The 19,723-nt window shown below is 51.2% G+C and overlaps 1 protein-coding gene across 1 annotated transcript in view; it reads left to right on the top strand.

Moving 5' to 3' along the window:
• Positions 1-2,773: 2,773 nt before the first annotated feature.
• The window catches only part of PRMT3 (protein arginine methyltransferase 3), a 130,944-nt gene continuing 113,994 nt past the window's right edge, over positions 2,774-19,723 (top strand). The window contains exons 1-7 of the mRNA XM_075326667.1: positions 2,774-3,013; positions 5,666-5,783; positions 5,867-5,949; positions 6,985-7,034; positions 8,322-8,424; positions 11,717-11,867; positions 12,043-12,187. Of these exons, the coding sequence (XP_075182782.1) occupies positions 2,992-3,013; positions 5,666-5,783; positions 5,867-5,949; positions 6,985-7,034; positions 8,322-8,424; positions 11,717-11,867; positions 12,043-12,187 (672 nt within the window). The 5' untranslated portion in view covers positions 2,774-2,991. The remainder of the gene's footprint in view (positions 3,014-5,665; positions 5,784-5,866; positions 5,950-6,984; positions 7,035-8,321; positions 8,425-11,716; positions 11,868-12,042; positions 12,188-19,723) is intronic.

Genomic DNA, 19,723 nt, shown 5'->3' with positions numbered 1-19,723 from the left:
TTGGATATTTGGCAGCCAAGCTTTCTGTGCGCTGGGTCCGAACAAGGAGCGGTGGACAGCAGGATCGGTGAGCTGGACTTTCCTCTCTTTATGCAGCAGGTTTAGGTTACACCGGCGGCTCACAGTAATGCGAGGAATATGCATCCTGGAGTTGTGTTCAAAAACAGCTCCTGGAACACTTTGGAGAAATGGTCACACCAAATCAATGTAATGCCGACATGTGAGCGGTCTGGAATAAAGACTAAAGGGGTCCGGCTCCGTGCCTGACACCATCACACACCATATTCCCGAGAGGCGGACAGGTGTGACGCCTCCTAAAGGCCTCCAATACAACAGCGGCCTCGTTGCTGAAAAGACCGACCTCCATTCAAACCTCCATTGCCCCATGACAGCCCTTGAGGTCACTGGTTGCTTCACGAGGGAACATCACACCGGTCATATGATCACAAATGTGCGCTATGCATGTTTCTGGCCAGAACCTGACTGGTGGGCGCAGCCTCACGCTATACAAGTACAGTTAGGTCCAGAAATATTTGGACAGTGACACAATTTTGGCGAGTTGGGCTCTGCATGCCACCACATTGGATTTGAAATGAAACCTCTACAACAGAATTCAAGTGCAGATTGTAACGTTTAATTTGAAGGTTTGAACAAAAATATCTGATAGAAATTGTAGGAATTGTCACATTTCTTTACAAACACTCCACATTTTAGGAGGTCAAAAGTAATTGGACAAATAAACCAAACCCAAACAAAATATTTTTATTTTCAATATTTTGTTGCGAATCCTTTGGAGGCAATCACTGTCTTAAGTCTGGAACCCATGGACATCACCAAACACTGGGTTTCCTCCTTCTTAATGCTTTGCCAGGCCTTTACAGCCGCAGCCTTCAGGTCTTGCTTGTTTGTGGGTCTTTCCGTCTTAAGTCTAGATTTGAGCAAGTGAAATGCATGCTCAATTGGGTTAAGATCTGGTGACTGACTTGGCCATTGCAGAATGTTCCACTTTTTTGCACTCATGAACTCCTGGGTAGCTTTGGCTGTATGCTTGGGGTCATTGTCCATCTGTACTATGAAGCGCCGTCCGATCAACTTTGCGGCATTTGGCTGAATCTGGGCTGAAAGTCTATCCCGGTACACTTCAGAATTCATCCGGCTACTCTTGTCTGCTGTTATGTCATCAATAAACACAAGTGACCCAGTGCCATTGAAAGCCATGCATGCCCATGCCATCACGTTGCCTCCACCATGTTTTACAGAGGATGTGGTGTGCCTTGGATCATGTGCCGTTCCCTTTCTTCTCCAAACTTTTTTCTTCCCATCATTCTGGTACAGGTTGATCTTTGTCTCATCTGTCCATAGAATACTTTTCCAGAACTGAGCTGGCTTCATGAGGTGTTTTTCAGCAAATGTAACTCTGGCCTGTCTATTTTTGGAATTGATGAATGGTTTGCATCTAGATGTGAACCCTTTGTATTTACTTTCATGGAGTCTTCTCTTTACTGTTGACTTAGAGACAGATACACCTACTTCACTGAGAGGGTTCTGGACTTCAGTTGATGTTGTGAACGGGTTCTTCTTCACCAAAGAAAGTATGCGGCGATCATCCACCACTGTTGTCATCCGTGGACGCCCAGGCCTTTTTGAGTTCCCAAGCTCACCAGTCAATTCCTTTTTTTCTCAGAATGTACCCGACTGTTGATTTTGCTACTCCAAGCATGTCTGCTATCTCTCTGATGGATTTTTTCTTTTTTTTCAGCCTCAGGATGTTCTGCTTCACCTCAATTGAGAGTTCCTTAGACCGCATGTTGTCTGGTCACAGCAACAGCTTCCAAATGCAAAACCACACACCTGTAATCAACCCCAGACCTTTTAACTACTTCATTGATTACAGGTTAACGAGGGAGACGCCTTCAGAGTTAATTGCAGCCCTTAGAGTCCCTTGTCCAATTACTTTTGGTCCCATGAAAAAGAGGAGGCTATGCATTACAGAGCTATGATTCCTAAACCCTTTCTCCGATTTGGATGTGAAAACTCTCATATTGCAGCTGGGAGTGTGCACTTTCAGCCCATATTATATATAGAATTGTATTTCTGAACATGTTTTTGTAAACAGCTAAAATAACAAAACTTGTGTCACTGTCCAAATATTTCTGGACCTAACTGTATATGGAGTGGGCGTGTCTGACTAGTAGGGGCGAACATCCAGTGGTCGCGGCCTTGTCTCCATACACTTGTATTGAGCGAGGCTGTGCCCACCAGTCAGGTTCTGGCCGGGAACGTCCATAGCGCACAATTGTGGTCACATGACCGCCGTTACCGGCTTAGTACTCCGCGGACTCCTCGCAGCGCACAGTGCGGGCCATGGGGGAGTAATGCGCCTACAGTCACATAGAGGGACACATAGCGGGACTGCAGACTTATCAGTTTACCCCTTTATAGAGAAGCTGTCGGCGATTCTTGCTGCCCTCAGTTTATATTTTGGTAGCTTGGACTTGGCTGAATGTGACCATTCTTTATGTGCGTTTCTTTAATTTATTTTTAAATTAGAAAAAGTGAAATATGATTTGAATATATTTCTGTTTATTTCTAAAAACTTTTTACTTTTGACTGATTTTTTTTTTAATCTCCATGAGAGACTGAACTCTGCACTATTCACTGTGGCGCTTCAGACGCCTCTGGCTTCACAGGAGCACCAAGATGGCGGCCTGCAGCAAACCTGGGTGCCATGGCAACCAACGGTGGGGCGGGGCCAGTGTCCGACAGCTACGTCACGTACACGGACACATTGCCGCAGTGAGGAGCGGCCCTATCTGCACGGGGCAGAGCGGAGTGTGCGGCGGACGGTGACGGAACCGAACACATCAAATCACAGCCTCAACCCACAGCGACACTGCCGGGTCACATGACCGTGACGTCATCACAGGTCCTCTACAGCATCTGTCATAAACAAGCTGTGGTGGGCGGGGCCTCGATTTGCCAGAACTCAAGATGGCGCAGTGCAGAGCTCCATGTGAGTAGCCGGGGATGATGGCGCTGTTATCAGGCGGACAGATCAGGCTGTGCTGAGACTTGTAGTTCTACAGCTGCTCTAATGTTATATATACACAGAGGAGATCCGGTCACACCGGTGTTATATATACACACAGAGGAGATCCGGTCACACCGGTGTTATATATACACACAGAGGAGATCCGGTCACACCGGTGTTATATATACACACAGAGGAGATCCGGTCACACCGGTGTTATATATACACACAGAGGAGATCCGGTCACACCGGTGTTATATATATACAGAGGCGATCCAGTCACAACAGTGTTAGATATACACAGAGGAGATCTAGTCACACATACACACAGAGGAGATCTGGTCACAGCGGTGTTATATATACACACAGAGGAGATCCGGTCACACCGGTGTTATATATACACACAGAGGAGATCCGGTCACACCGGTGTTGTATATACACAGAGGAGATCCAGTCACACTGGTGTTATATATACACAGAGGAGATCCAGTCACACCGGTGTTGTGTGTATATATATATACACAGAGGAGATCCGGTCACACCGGTGTTATATATATACAGAGGCGATCCGGTCACACCGGTGTTATATATATACACAGAGGAGATCCGGTCACACCGGTGTTATATATATACAGAGGCGATCCAGTCACAACAGTGTTATATATACACAGAGGAGATCTAGTCACACATACACACAGAGGAGATCTGGTCACAGCGGTGTTATATATACACAGAGGAGATCCAGTCACAACAGTGTTATATATACACAGAGGAGATCTAGTCACAAATACACACAGAGGAGATCTGGTCACAGCGGTGTTATATATACACAGAGGAGATCCAGTCACAACAGTGTTATATATACACAGAGGAGATCCGGTCACACTGGTGTTATATATATATACACAGGAGATCCGGTCACACCGGTGTTATATGTACACAGAGGAGATCCGGTCACACCGGTGTTATATGTACACAGAGGAGATCCGGTCACACCGGTGTTATATATATATATATATATACACACAGAGGAGATCCAGTCACACCGGTGTTATATATATGTACACAGAGGAGATCCAGTCACACTGGTGTTATATATACACAGAGGAGATCCAGTCACACCGGTGTTGTGTGTATATATATATACACAGAGGAGATCTGGTCACACCGGTGTTGTGTATATACACCGAGGAGATCTGGTCACACCGGTGTTGTATATATATACACAGAGGAGATCTGGTCACACCGGTGTTGTATATACACAGAGGAGATCCGGTCACACCGGTGTTATATATACACAGAGGAGATCCGGTTACACCAGTGTTATATATACACAGAGGAGATCTGGTTACACCGGTGTTATATATACACAGAGGAGATCTGGTTACACCGGTGTTATATATACACAGAGGAGATCCGGTCACACTGGTGTTATATATACACAGAGGAGATCCGGTCAAACTGGTGTTGTATATACACAGAGGAGATCTGGTCACACCGGTGTTGTATATATACACAGAGGAGATCCGGTCACACCGGTGTTGTATATATACACAGAGGAGATCCGGTCACACCGGTGTTGTATATATACACAGAGGAGATCCGGTCACACCGGTGTTGTATATATACACAGAGGAGATCCGGTCACACCGGTGTTGTATATAAACAGAGGAGATCCGATCACACCGGTGTTATATATATACGCAGAGGAGATCCGGTCACACCGGTGTTGTATATACACAGAGGAGATCCAGTCACACCGGTGTTGTATATATACACAGAGGAGATCCGATCACACCGGTGTTATATATATACACAGAGGAGATCCGGTCACACCGGTGTTGTATATACACAGAGGAGATCCGGTCACACCGGTGTTGTATATATACACAGAGGAGATCCGATCACACCGGTGTTATATATATACACAGAGGAGATCCGGTCACACCGGTGTTGTATATACACAGAGGAGATCCGGTCACACCGGTGTTGTATATATACACAGAGGAGATCCGGTCACACCGGTGTTGTATATATACAGAGGAGAGCCGATCACACTGGTGTTATATATAAACAGAGGAGATCCGATCACACCGGTGTTATATATATACACAGAGGAGATCCGGTCACACCGGTGTTGTATATATACACAGAGGAGATCCGGTCACACCGGTGTTATATATAAACAGAGGAGATCCGATCACACCGGTGTTATATATATACACAGAGGAGATCCGGTCACACCGGTGTTGTATATATACACAGAGGAGATCCGGTCACACCGGTGTTATATATACACAGAGGAGATCCGGTCACACCGGTGTTATATATACACAGAGGAGATCCGGTCACACCGGTGTTATATATATACACAGAGGAGATCCGGTCACACCGGTGTTATATATACACAGAGGAGATCCGGTCACACCGGTGTTATATATATACACAGAGGAGATCCGGTCACACCGGTGTTATATATACACAGAGGAGATCCGGTCACACCGGTGTTATATATATACACAGAGGAGATCCGGTCACACCGGTGTTGTATATATACACAGAGGAGATCCCATGGTGTTATACAGAGGTTCCTTCTCCCGATCTGTTACTGATCTATAGTTTCCCGTTTTTCAGCTCTGAATGATGTGGACTTTGAGGACGTCCCGGATCTGTCGGACGGTGATGACGGTGCCTGGGATGATGAGGATGATGGGGGTGCTGGTGTAGAGGTCCGGTGTCTGTTCTGTGACAGGTAATCGTACAGTACCGGGGTCCCCTGTGTGTTCCCACATCTGCCTGATATTCGGGGTGATCAGTGACTCTTCTTCTCCCCAGGAGAGACTCGTCACCAGAAGACACCTTCTCCCACTGCCGCTCCCAGCATCAGTTTGACATCCAGCGGATCACCTCCCTGCACGGTACGCAGCCTGCGCTCCACTGATAATGTCCAGTAGGGGGCGTCTATTCTGAAGATTAAGAAACCTTGTGACGGTGGAACCTTTACTGGTCTGTGTAGAAGAGTGGGGGGCTGCTATTTAGTTTCTGTGACTCCCCCAGAACTGATGCATCATCACCACAGCTGAGGGCCTAATTATTATTCTTTCCTTTAAACCAGGGTTCCCCAACTCCAGTCCTCGAGGGCCGCCAACAGTGCATGTTTTCAGGATTTCCTTAGCATTGCATGGGTGTTGGAATCATCAACTGTGCAGGTGATTAAATTATCACCTGTGCAATACTAAGGAAATCCTGAAAACATGCAGTGTTGGCGGCCCTTGAGGACTGGAATTGGGGACCCATGCTTTAAGCCGTCATTAATTCCTGATGGTTCTGATTCTGCCGTCAGAGGGTGCACCCTCCCGGGAAAAGTGATAATTAAGGTTGTAAAACCGCTCTCCTCCAGCTGTAATTTGTATCAAAACCAAACAAACTGTGCTTTATTCACCCTCCCCGGGTCCAGTGCTTCTGCCAGTAGCTGAATTCTGCATCTTTGCCCGAGTCACTGAGCTTAATGATTGCCTGCAGCACTGTTCATGTGACATCATTGCTGCAGACAGTAACAGAAGGAGCGGTGGTGGAGAGGAGACTCAAGGCTGGACCTGGGGTGGGTGAGTAAAGCACAGTTTGTTTTTTGCATCTGGAGGATGGGAGCTTTCTGAAATCAGCCCCTTTAAGCTCACAGAGGATTCAATTGTAAGTAGCAAATTCTGAATTAGTTGACAGCAAGCGGAGCTCCTATAAGGTGAACGTTGATGTTCTAAGTATATTAAAAAGTTGCAGATACTAGTTAAATAAAGCATCTGATTGGGGTCCATTTGTGTTGTTACGTAAGGACATTGCTTCCACCTCTATGCTTTCCTTATGCTCTAACTTTACGTATGTGACCAGGACGACCCCTATAAACCCCCCGCACCCCCTATTCCAATTTATTACTTGTATCACTGGCTTGTCTCTAGGTCTCGACTTCTACGGATACGTTAAACTCATCAACTTCATCAGATCGACGGTGAGTGCTGCCTCCAGCTTCCCAGGACTATAATGGTCCTTATTGATGAATTCGTCCTGTAGACGGCTCCAATCAGCTATACAGAAACTGAGGTTTTTGCTCAATTTTTGACCAGTTTACACAACTTCTGATGGGAACAGAACAGTCATGAATGCGAAAGTTATGTCCCCATATAATGCAAGGAATCGGCAGCACATCTCCTGATTAAACCAGCGAAATGCTGCCGAGAACAATGATTTTGATGCCAACATAAATTATTCAATCCCCCTAAGATCCAGTATTTTGTTCATTCATCAGATGACTGCCAGCATCTTCACATGGGCCACTTGTTTAAAGGGACTTTGTCAGCACGGAATGACTGGTCAAACCAAGCACAGGCGCTCAGTGTCTCATGGCGGCCACTCATTCAGATGCACCTTCCCACCTGCTTGTTTTCTATGCTTTTCTTCCCCTTCTTCTTTGTCAGCGCTGGCTTCATAGATGGAAAACTATCAGGTGGGAACTGCCCTTAAATGTTTGTCCACACCATGATGCACCGAGCGCCTGTGCTTGGTTTGGACAGTCATTCTATGCTGACAAAGTTCCTTTAAATGTTGGAATTCTGAGTTGTGGTCTTCTGGGGTCTTGAGGAAGGTTTGGTTTTTTATTGTTTTTTTTTACTTATTTGTCTCAGAAAGGGAAGGTGTATTTTTTTTGGGTCCTTCCTCAGGCTAGGGTCACACTTCCGTTGTTTTGCATTAGTCACAATCCGTCACCTTGAGGAATTATGGTATCCTGCAAAATATTTTGCAGGAATCCATTTTTCCCCATAGACTTGTATTCGCGACGGATTGCCTTGTGTTGCATCCGGAGCAACGCTGCATGTAACATTGTTTGGAGCGGCAAAAAAAAACGCACTCCGCAGGATTCCGTCGCCATCCGTCACAAGCTATAATGGCGGTCTATGGTGCTGGATTCCGTCATGTTCTACTGGGCATGCCCAGCATGTTTGGCACAACCACTGGGCTGTCCCAAACACAAACGGAACACGACGGATCCGTCAAAAAACGAAGACACAACGGATGTAACGGACGGGATGGATCAGTGTTTTCACAAGATTCCTGTGAACAGAATTCTGTGAAATAACACATCCATTGCGTCAGTTGACATCTAAAAAATGACGAATCTGTCATTGCGTCGCAACGATGGACCTGACGGAAGCAAAACAACGGAAATGTGAGCATAGCCTTAGCTGCACGCCTGCACTCTTGCTTTTCTAATGGTGATTTGCTTGATATGTTTGTACAGAGTTGCTCTGCGGAGAGCGTCCTCAGTGTAACCGGCCCAAAACCCTGGGACAAAGAAGAATTCTTCAAACCAGTCATCCCGGACGATGGATTGCTACAATATGGTAAGGTCTGATACACATGTGGCTTCATTCCCATCATCTGGTATCTAATCCAGAACATCCGATATTCTGGAATATCAACATAAATGCTCCGATCACGGGGGATTGGTCTACTTTAATACTGGATCATTATAGCTGGGAATTATCTCATCCCTGGTTGCTCTTATTCTGGAGAACTTCTATCAATCCTTTAAGAAGACTCTCTGTTCTTCAGAGCATCTGCGCCCCCATCACATTGTCCGTGTGACATTCCTGCCTCTTGCTCTCGAGAGGCAGGCCACGTCGTAAAATTTTCCTGCTTCTCAATTCGACTAGACTGTCCCCGTTCACAGGCAGCAAGAAGAGATCTTGAAGACTGTGAATAAGTGATGCACACGGTGCTCTGGAAAGTTTAGTGAACGTTTACTTATGCAATTAAGTCAGCCGCTATTTTATTTGGAGGGCTGGAAAAGAGTTAAAAAAAACAAAAACCACACAAGATTTTATTCACCTGCCCTGGTCCCTCCACTCTCGCCCTGCCTCTGCAGGTTCTCCAGTTGCTACAGATCAGTTCTGGATCTTTTGGGGGCCTGACTAGATTCCACACGGGCACGATGCACAAAGACATCTTTGTCGTATGTTGTATGGAGTCTTTGTCAGTGTTGAAAGATCCTGACCAAAGACATAAGAAGCAATAAAGGATCGGTATGCCACCCCGCCCATCTTTCGCCCTGTTCCTGCCGCCCCGCTCGTCTTTTGCCCTGTTCTGCCGCCCCACTCGTCTTTTGCCCTGTTCTGCCGCCCCGCTCGTCTTTTGCCCTGTTCTGCCGCCCCGCTCGTCTTTCGCCCTGTTCTGCCGCCCCGCTCGTCTTTCGCCCTGTTCTGCCGCCCCGCTCGTCTTTCGCCCTGTTCTGCCGCCCCGCTCGTCTTTCGCCCTGTTCTGCCGCCCCGCTCGTCTTTCGCCCTGTTCTGCCGCCCCGCTCGTCTTTCGCCCTGTTCTGCCGCCCCGCTCGTCTTTCGCCCTGTTCTGCCGCCCCGCTCGTCTTTCGCCCTGTTCTGCCGCCCCGCTCGTCTTTCGCCCTGTTCTGCCGCCCCGCTCGTCTTTCGCCCTGTTCTGCCGCCCCGCTCGTCTTTCGCCCTGTTCTGCCGCCCCGCTCGTCTTTCGCCCTGTTCTGCCGCCCCGCTCGTCTTTCGCCCTGTTCTGCCGCCCCGCTCGTCTTTCGCCCTGTTCTGCCGCCCCGCTCGTCTTTCGCCCTGTTCTGCCGCCCCGCTCGTCTTTCGCCCTGTTCTGCCGCCCCGCTCGTCTTTTGCCCTGTTCTGCCGCCCCGCTCGTCTTTCGCCCTGTTCTGCCGCCCCGCTAGTCTTTCGTCCTGGGCCTGCCACCCCGCTCGTCTTTCGCCCTGTTCCTGCCGCCCCGCTCGTCTTTTGCCCTGGGCCTGCCACCCCACTCGTCTTTCGTCCTGGGCCTGCCACCCCGCTCGTCTGTCGCCCTGTTCTGTCGCCCCGCTCGTCTTTCGCCCTGGGCCTGCCACCCCACTTATCTTTTGCCCTGTTCCTGCCACCCCGCTCGTCTGTCGCCCTGTTCCTGACGCCCCGCTCGTCTGTCGCCCTGTTCCTGACGCCCCGCTCGTCTTTCGCCCTGGGCCTGCCACCCCACTTATCTTTCGCCCTGTTCCTGCCACCCCGCTCGTCTGTCGCCCTGTTCCTGACGCCCCGCTCGTCTGTCGCCCTGTTCCTGACGCCCCGCTCGTCTGTCACCCTGTTCCTGACGCCCCGCTCGTCTTTCGCCCTGGGCCTGCCACCCCACTTATCTTTCGCCCTGTTCTGCCGCCCCGCTCGTCTTTCGCCCTGGGCCTGCCACCCCGCTCATCTTTCGCCCTGTTCCTGCCGCCCCGCTCGTCTTTCGCCCTGGGCCTGCCGCCCCGCTCGTCTTTCGTCCTGGGCCTGCCGCCCCGCTCGTCTTTCGCCCTGTTCTGCCGCCCCGCTCGTCTTTCGCCCTGTTCTGCCGCCCCGCTCGTCTGTCGCCCTGTTCTGCCACCCCGCTCGTCTGTCGCCCTGTTCCTGCCGCCCCGCTCGTCTTTCGCCCTGTTCTTCCACCCCGCTCGTCTTTCGCCCTGTTCTGCCGCCCCACTCGTCTTTCGCCCTGTTCTGCCGCCCCGCTCGTCTTTCGCCCTGTTCTGCCGCCCCGCTCGTCTTTCGCCCTGTTCTGCCGCCCCGCTCGTCTTTCGCCCTGTTCTGCCGCCCCGCTCGTCTTTCGCCCTGTTCTGCCGCCCCGCTCGTCTTTCGCCCTGTTCTGCCGCCCCGCTCGTCTTTCGCCCTGTTCTGCCACCCCGCTCGTCTGTCGCCCTGTTCCTGCCGCCCCGCTCGTCTTTTGTCCTGGGCCTGCCGCCCCGCTCGTCTTTCGCCCTGTTCTGCCACCCCGCTCGTTTGTCGCCCTGGGCCTGCCACCCCGCTCGTCTTTCGCCCTGTTCCTGCCGCCCTGCTCGTCTTTCGCCCTGGGCCTGCCACCCCGCTCGTCTTTCGCCCTGGGCCTGCCGCCCTGCTCGTCTTTCGCCCTGGGCCTGCCGCCCTGCTCGTCTTTTGCCCTGGGCCTGCTGCCCTGCTCGTCTTTCGCCCTGGGCCTGCCGCACCGCTCGTCTTTCGCCCTGGGCCTCCCAGCCCCCGCTCGCCTCCCTGCCCCGCTGTCCTCCATCCCTTCTTCCCGATCCTTTCCTTGCTTGTCTTTGGTCTGTATCTTCCAACGATTACTAAGACTCACATGCGACACACATCTTTGACATATTTTTTTTCTGCATCGTGCCCAAGAGATCATGTGAGATCTAGTCAGCACCAAAAGATCCAGAGTTGATCCATAGCAACTGGAGAACCTGTGGAGTCAGGAAAAATGAGGGGGTGAGTCTGGGACCATCACTAGAGTTATTGTTTTTTAACCCCTTTCTTTCCCTTCCCTTGCTTGTGAAACATAGAAGCATAGTAATCGGTAATCACCTTTTCAGATTATATTTGATTGAGATCAAATTTTATTTGTACAGAATCTGCCTGACCTTAATCTGGAATATTCACTCCTCTCCATCATTGATTATCATAATCCTGACAGAGGAGTCAATAGAATGAAATCCCCAGTGACCGGAATGTTCTACGTCAGTCACCAAAAGCCCCTCATATCTCCGCTTCCGGGACCTTATACGTCTGACCGACAGATTCTCAGGCTTGATGGGGGGGGTTTCTAGTTGAAAAGGGGAAGGGGCATTTATTGTTGTCGGCTATCCAATGTCGTTTTTACAGCGGAACATTTTCTCTTCTTTTCTCCGGTCAGATTTTGATGAAATGGAGCAGGACCTGCAGGTCTCCAACAAAAGCGAGGCCACCGGACCGTCTGTCCACGAGCGGTTAAAAGAGGTGGAAATCCGGGCACGGGAGGCCGAGGCCAACCTGGCGAGCGCCCTGCAAGAGCTTCATAGAATGAGGTTTGTCAGTGAATCGCGTGGTGTAGCAGTTCCCCCTTCTGGCCACCGGGGGGCGGTAGCGTTTGCGGCCTTTCTGCTATGGAGTCGTCCCATCTGCGGCGCCGTTTTGTCCTCATCTCTTCATTTCCACGGTTCAGTAATCCTGTCTCGGGGGAATGTTTGAAATTGATTACAGACAAGTTGCGCAGGATTTTGTGATGAACGCAGATGTCAGATGTGGTTCGTCTTCCGCTGGGGCCATCGCAGACCTGGATGAGAATGAGGACGGCGCGTACTTCGGCTCCTACGGGCACTTCGGGATACACGAAGACATGTTAAAGGTTAGAGCAGAACACAGACGCTGGGAATATTATATTCCAAGAGGGTTAATCATACAACATGATGGCGCCGATCACCCCCTGTGACGGGAATAATAATGCCACACCGTGCACTAGAACTCACGTCCTCTACTTACCTGTATCTATCCTGTTATATCTGTTTTTGGGAAAGTTGGGTGACTACCATTTTGCCTGCTGCTGCATCAGATGGGCGATTAAAGGGGCACTCCGCATCCACTCACTTCTACATCTGGAGGGCGACTGGGCCAGGGATGTCGCGTCTACAGATATTTGCCGCCTTGTGTGAGCGAGCGCAGGTGTTGTATACCCGCCTTACTATACGGTGCCTAATTCCTGCTGCTGGCACGGGACGTCACTCGCCTCCTGACAGTGAGTCCAATTAACCCTGAGCAGATTGGTCATTCAGGAGTCTCGGGAAAGCTGGGTGATCACCATCCCTGTGGGAGCGGTAATATGATCTGTTTCTGAGAAAGTGGGGTGCCAAACAATATGGCTGCCATTGCCGCACCCCTCGGGGCTGGCGCTCACAATTTTTTTTGGTCAGCTAGGATACATCTCGAAGCCCCTGCAGGAGTCTCGCAAAGCTGAGTATTCCAGACTTGATTGCTGGGGGGTCGACTTCTGGGACTGCCACTAATCCTAAAAGTTATTGGGTCTTATTGCACATTTCTTTGTCGCTCCATTGGGAGACCCAGACAATTGGGTGTATAGCTATTGCCTCTGGAGGCCACACAAAGTATTACACTTAAAAGTGTAAGGCCCCTCCCCTTCTGGCTATACACCCCCAGTGGGATCACTGGCTCACCAGTTTTGTGCTTTGTGCGAAGGAGGCAACACATCCACGCATAGCTCCACTTTTTAGTCAGCAGCAGCTGCTGACTATGTCGGATGGAAGAAAAGAGGACACATATAGTGTCCCCAGCATGCTCCCTTCTCACCCCACTGTATGTCGGAGGTGTTTGTAAGGTTGAGGTACCCATTGCGGGTACGGCGGCAGGAGCCCACATGCTGATTCCTTCCCCATCCCTTTTTACAGGGCTCTGGGTGAAGTGGGATTTACCGGTCTCCAGGCACTGAGACCGTGCTCCATCTACAGCCCCTGGAGAAGATGCTGGATGGAGCGGAGTACATCAGGGACATGGCCCTGCTTCCTCAAGGTACTCTGTGTCCCCGTGCATTTGGCGCTCACACCGCAGCATGCTGGGTGTTGTAGTGCGCCGGGGGACATCAGCGCTGCGGCGCCTGTGCCATAGCCTCATTCAGCTTAGCTGAAGCAGGCACACTTATGGGAACTGGTCGCGCCGGCCGCTGGGACTGCGGCACGGCTGGCACTTGTAGTGCGCCGGGGACTTCAGCGCGGCCTGCGCTTTTACGGCGGCCGCGCTGATAACTACAGTCCCCGGCTTTTGCGGCCTGCTTCCGTTCGTTCCCGCCCCCAGACCTGCCAGTCAGGAGAGGGGCGGGACGCTGCCCACGTCTAGGACTCGGGCGCGCCGGCCGCTGGAACAGCGGCGCGGCTGGCACTTGTAGTGCGCCGGGGACTTCAGCGCGGCCCGCGCTTTTACGGCGGCCGCGCTGATAACTCGAGTCCCCGGCTTTTGCGGCCTGCTTTAGTTCGTTCCCGCCCCCAGACCTGCCAGTCAGGAGAGGGGCGGGACGCTGGCCACTTCTAGGGCGGTCGCGCCGGCCGCTGGGACTGCGGCGCGGCTGGCACTTGTGGTGCGCCGGGGACTTCAGCGCGGCCCGCGCTTTTACGGCGGCCGCGCTGTTAACTCGAGTCCCCGGCTTCTGGGCCTAGTCTCCCTTCGTTACCGCCCACAGCCCTGACAGTCAGGGTAGGGGCGTGACGCTGCATAGAGCAGAGCTGAGAGCTGGAGTATGTTTTGCATACTCCACCCCTCTCACTGTGTGCACTGTGAATCCGGATTCCCGCACTTTCTCAGGCACGCCCACGGCTTCCTTCCCTACAAGGACACCGGCAGCCATTAGTGTCAGTTTCTGTACGATACAGAGACAAGTGTGGAAGACCCTGGCATTCTGATAGTCACACAATCGCTGTAACAGGCGTTAAGCAGCACCTGTGGTGCTAACCCCACTAGTGCAGAAGTGCACTTATAGATATGCTTGTACTATATACATTGCACTGTTTGGTCGCACGTTGTATATACCCTCCTGGATTATGCGGAGGAGTTATCAGCATATTCTCTGTGTAAAACAAAGGTGCAGAACCACATGTTTTTCTATACAGCTGGTACAGCATGTACGGCTATACGGCCGGCAGGTACATAGACTCCCATTGTATGCACTAATGGCCAGGGGATGAGGACGGTGTCTGCAGTATTTACTGACAGTTTTTCTGAGACTATGGCTATGAGACTAGAAGCCTAGCAGTCCGGACATGTCTCTCACAATATGGGCACTGTTGAATCATTGATCCATGGCCCCCCTCAGTGTGAATAACTAACAGCTCCGGGAATGTCACACGCATCCCAGAGTCACGGCTCTGCACGGACGTCAGTCCCAGACAGCCTAAGTGGGCTCGCTATGAGCGGCCTCGGTTTCACAGGGTCCTGACAGAAGGACTCGCTGTGTAATGAGGCGGAAGTAGCGGCTCAGGATTCTGATCCTGAGACCGCTCTCAATCTGGATACACCTGATTGTGACGCCATAGTAAATAATCTTATAGCGTCCATCTATAGAATGTGGGTTATTTCTCACAACTCCTCCAGTGGAGGAGTCAGCTTCACGTATTTTTCTGGACCACTCTGCCTTCAGAGAGGCAGTCCAGGAACACCACGCTTATCCAGATATGCGCTTCTCCAAACGGCTTAGGATACACGCTATCCCTGTCCCCTGACTTGGTCAAGGACTGGACCCAATGTCCCGAGCGGCATCCTCCAATCTCCAGGCTTGTAGCTAGATCCATAGTTGCAGTGGGAGATGGAACTGCAAACTCAAAGATGCCACTGACAGACAGATGGATCTCTGGTCGAAAGCCATCTATGAGGCTGTCGGCGCACCGTTGGCTCCGGCATTCTCTCCCTTGGGGCTCCAAGCTTTTTCAGCTTGTATTACACAGATTGACACGGTTACACGTACATCTGTGCCGCAGGTGGCATCCTTAACCTCTCAAATGTCTGCATTTGTTTCTTACGCGATTCAGGTTGTCCTGGACTCTGCGAACCGTGCGGCGGTAGCCTCCGCTACTCCGTGTTTTTAAGCAGAGCCTGGTCTGCTCGTTAAGTGAATGGAAGGCAGATTCTGCTTCCAAAAAAGGTTGCCTAACCAGTTGCCTTTTTCTGCTGACCGACTGTTTGGTGAGCGTTGGATGTAACCATCAAACAGTCCAGGGGTAAGGATTCATCCTTTCCTCAGCCCGGACACAACAAACCCCAACAGAGCAAGAGGCAGTGGGGGTTTTCGGCCTTTTCGAGGCTCGGGCAGGTCCCATTTTTCCTCGTCCAAGGTGGACTCAAAAGGATCAGAGGAGCTAAGATTCTTAGCGGGCTCAGTCTCGCCCAAAAAAGCGACAGTCGGAAAACCCGCTTCCAAGGCGGCTTCCTCATGACTTGCGGCCTCGGTCGGTAGCAGGCTGTCCCGCCTTGGCGATATTTAGCTGCCATAGGTCAATGACCATTGAGTGTGAGACATTCTGTCTCACGAGTACAGGATAGAGCTCACTTCTCGTCCTCCAACTCGATTCTTCAGAATTTCTCCACCTCCCGGCCGGGCCGCTGCTCTTCTGCAAACAGGGTGCACTCTATAGGCAGAAAGAGTGATGACCCCCGTTCCTCTTCAGGAACAAGGTCACGGTTTTTACCCCAAATTCTTTGCGGTACCTATAACAACGGGCCGTTCCGTCCCGTTCTGGATCTAAAAATGCTCAGCAAGCTCGTGGACACCAGGCGGTTCCGGATGGAATCCCTCCGCCATGTCATCGCCTCAAGGTCCCAAGGATATTTCCTAGCATCATTAGGCATCAAGGATGCTTATCCACACGTGCCGATTGATCCAGAGCACTAGCGTTTCTACGCTTCGTTATAGGAGACGAACACCCTCTGTTCGTAGCTCTACCTTCCGGCTGGCGACAGTCCAACTGGTCTTCGCCAAGGTCAGGGCAGCAGTAGTCACAGTCCTGCACTCTCAGGGTCACTCTGTGGTCCCGTATTTAGACGATCTACTTGTCAAGGCACTCTCTTAGGAAACATGCCAACACTGCCCGAACGTTGCGCTGGAGACTCTCTAGAGTTTTGGGTGGATCATCAACTTTTTAAAGTCAGATCCGACCCCGACCCTATCGATAACATATCTAGGCATAGAGTTTCTTACTCTCTCAGCGATAGTGAAGCTGCCGCTAGACAAACAGCATTCACTACGGGCTGCAAGCTCTTCTTTAAGAACCAGTCGCACACATTGACACGCCTCATGCACTTCCTACGTAAGATGGTAGCAATGGAGGCAGTTCCTTTCGCGCAGTTTTACTGCGTCCACTACAATGGGACATTCTCCGCCAATGGGACGAGGAGTCGACGTCCCTCAACAGAGTCGTCGTTCTTCTCAGGCGGCCAAGGAATCTCTACGGTGGTGGCTTCTTCTCACCTCTTGGTCAAAAAGAAGGTCCTTCCTATCCCCGTCCTGGGCGATAGTTACGACAGACGCGAGTCTATCAGGGTGGGGAGCAGTTTTTCTCCACTACAGCGCTCAGGGTACGTGGACTCAGCAAGAGTCCACTCTTCAGATCAATGTTCTTGAACACAGAGCAGTGTATCTTGCCCTACAATCCTTCCAACAGCGGCTGGAAAGCAAGCATATCCGACTTCAGTCGGACAGCTCCACAGCGGTGGCATACATCAACCACCAAGGAAGAACGCGCAACCGGCAAGCCTTCCAGGAAGTCGGGCAGGTTCTGATGTGGGTGGAAGACACGGCATCCACCATATCCACAATTCACATCCCAAGTGTGGAAACTAGGAAGCTGACTTCCTAAGTCACTGAGGTGTGGCCGAAAGAGTATGGTCTCCTCACCCGGACGGGTTTCAGGAGATCTGGCGCCGCTGACAGAGGCCGGACGTCGATCTAATGGCGTCACGGCACAACAACAATGTGCCAGCTTCATGGCACGGTTTCACAATCATCGAGCTCTGGCGGCAAACGCCTTAGTTCAGCATTGGTCGCAGTTCCAGCTACCTTAGGTGCCACCTCTGGCATTGTTGCCCAGAGTACTGCGCTAGATCAAGACCGACTGCGGCCGCGCCATCCTCGTCGCTACAAATTGGCCGAGGATGTTGTGGTACTCGGTTCTGTGGTGCCTCACGGTAGGCTAACCGGGGGCACTACCAGACCAATCAGACTGGCTGTCTCAAGGGCCATTCTTCCATTTGGATTCTACGGCCCTCAACCGGATGGTGTGGCATTGAGTCCTGGAACCTAGTGTCGTCAGGATTACCTCAGGACGTGGTTGCCACCATGAGACAGGCTAGCATACCAACGTCCGCCAAGATTGACCACAGGACGTGGAAGATGTTCTTATCTCGGTGCTCGGCGCAGGGTGTTTCTCCCTGGCCGGTTGCATCGTCTATGTTTCCTTCCTTCCTGCAATCTAGGTAGGAAAATGGGTTGTCGCTCAGTTCCCTTTAGGGACAAGTCTCAGCGCTATCTGTATTTTTTCAGAAACGACGACTTCCTCAGGTACGCACGTTCCTACGGGGAGTTTGTCTTCTCAGCACTCCGTACAAGCGGCCGTTAGAGCCCTGAGATCTGAACAAGGTTCTAATTGCTCTCCAGATGCCGCCTTTCGAGCCTTTGAAGGATGTCTCCCTTCCCGTTTTTCACGGGAAGTGGCCTTCTAGTAACGGTCTCGTCTCTTAGGAGAGTTTCCGAGCTAGCAACGCTCTCATACAAACTCCCTTCCTGGTCCTTCACCAGGACAGGGTAGTTCTGCGTCCGGTTCCGGAATTTCTCCCTAAGGTGGTATCCCATTTTCATATCAATCAGGATATCACCTCACCTTCTTTGTGTCCTCGTCCAGTCCATCAATTTCAGAAAGATTTGCATCTGTTGGTTCTGGTGAGAGCACTCAGGTTCTACTTCCCGCATGGCGCTCCTGCGCCAACCGGATGCACTCTTTGTCCTTGTCGCTGGTCGGCGTAAACAGTCGCAAGCTTCCAGATCCACCCTTGCTCGGGGGCTCGAGGAACCAATTCTTGAAACCTACAGTTCTACTGGGCTTCTGGTTCTCTCAAGGCCGAAGGCCCATTCTACCAGAGCCGTGGGTGCATCCTGGGCATTACGGCACCAGGCTACGGCTCAGCAGGTGTGTCAGGCACCCACCTGGTCGAGTCTACTTACTTTTACCAAGCATTATCAGATGCATACCTACGCTTCGGCAGACGCCAGCCTAGGTAGATAAGTCATTCAGGCGGCGGTTGGCCACCTGTAGGAGAGGGCCGTTTGACGGCCCTATCATGAGGTATTCTTTTACCCACCCAGGGATTGCTTTTGGACATCCCAATTGTCTGGGTCTCCCAATTAGGAGCGAAAAAGAAGAAGGGAATTTTGTTTACTTACCGTAAATTCCTTTTCTTCTAGCTCCAATTGGGAGACCCAGCACCCGCCCTGTTTTCTCGGGGTTTTTCTGTTTTTTCGGGTACACATGTTGTTCATGTGGTATGGTTCAGTTCTCCGATGTTTCCTCGGTTTGAATTGGTCTTTAAACCAGTTATTGGCTTTCCTCCTTCTTGCTTTGGCACTAAAACTGGTGAGCCAGTGATCCCACTGGGGGTGTATAGCCAGAAGGGGAGGGGCCTTACACTTTTAAGTGTAATACTTTGTGTGGCCTCCAGAGGCAATAGCTATACACCCAATTGTCTGGGTCTCCCAATTGGAGCTAGAAGAAAAGGAATTTACGGTAAGTAAACAAAATTCCCTTCTTTTCCCTTCACAGCGGCGCCCCCCCGACCACCTGGCTGCAAAGGGAATTGCAGCCGGCCCCGGTCACTTGACGGTAATGTTCCCAAACAGAGGAAGGATTACTAAGGGCTTCAGCACTGTGTCCCCTTTATTCTCAGGATTTGTGGGGTCTCAGAGGTCGGACCCTCAGAGAGAAATCATCACCTACCGAGATTAGCATACCCCTCTAGCGTTGTATGTCGGACTAGCAGAATAAGACTGTCTGGTTCTGGATAAATGGAATTATCCAGAATTTCGATTTATGCAATGAAGAATCTGGGCACAATTGTGACGTGACTACATAAAACTTTCACAGCAGAGATTTCTGTAAATGATCATTTATTGCGTCTTCTCTCCACAGTTCGGAGGTAGATATGTCACATTTTGGCTCGCTTGCCCTTTAAATCCTCCGCATCGGAGGGGGGAGTTGTATTTAGCGAGTGTCCCTCCATCCTCGTCAATGTGGCGGTTATCTGCACAGGAACAATGTGGAACACGACCGCAGGGATGCGCTGCGTTTCCCCGTGTCGCAGCGCGGCACCCCCTGTAGGGTACAGCCCAGCGTTCTTT

This window comes from Anomaloglossus baeobatrachus, chromosome 10 (assembly GCF_048569485.1).
Source record: "Anomaloglossus baeobatrachus isolate aAnoBae1 chromosome 10, aAnoBae1.hap1, whole genome shotgun sequence".
Taxonomy (NCBI): Eukaryota; Metazoa; Chordata; class Amphibia; order Anura; family Aromobatidae; genus Anomaloglossus; species Anomaloglossus baeobatrachus.
Note: the sequence above shows the minus strand (reverse complement) of the source record. Positions and strands in the feature narration are given on the sequence as shown.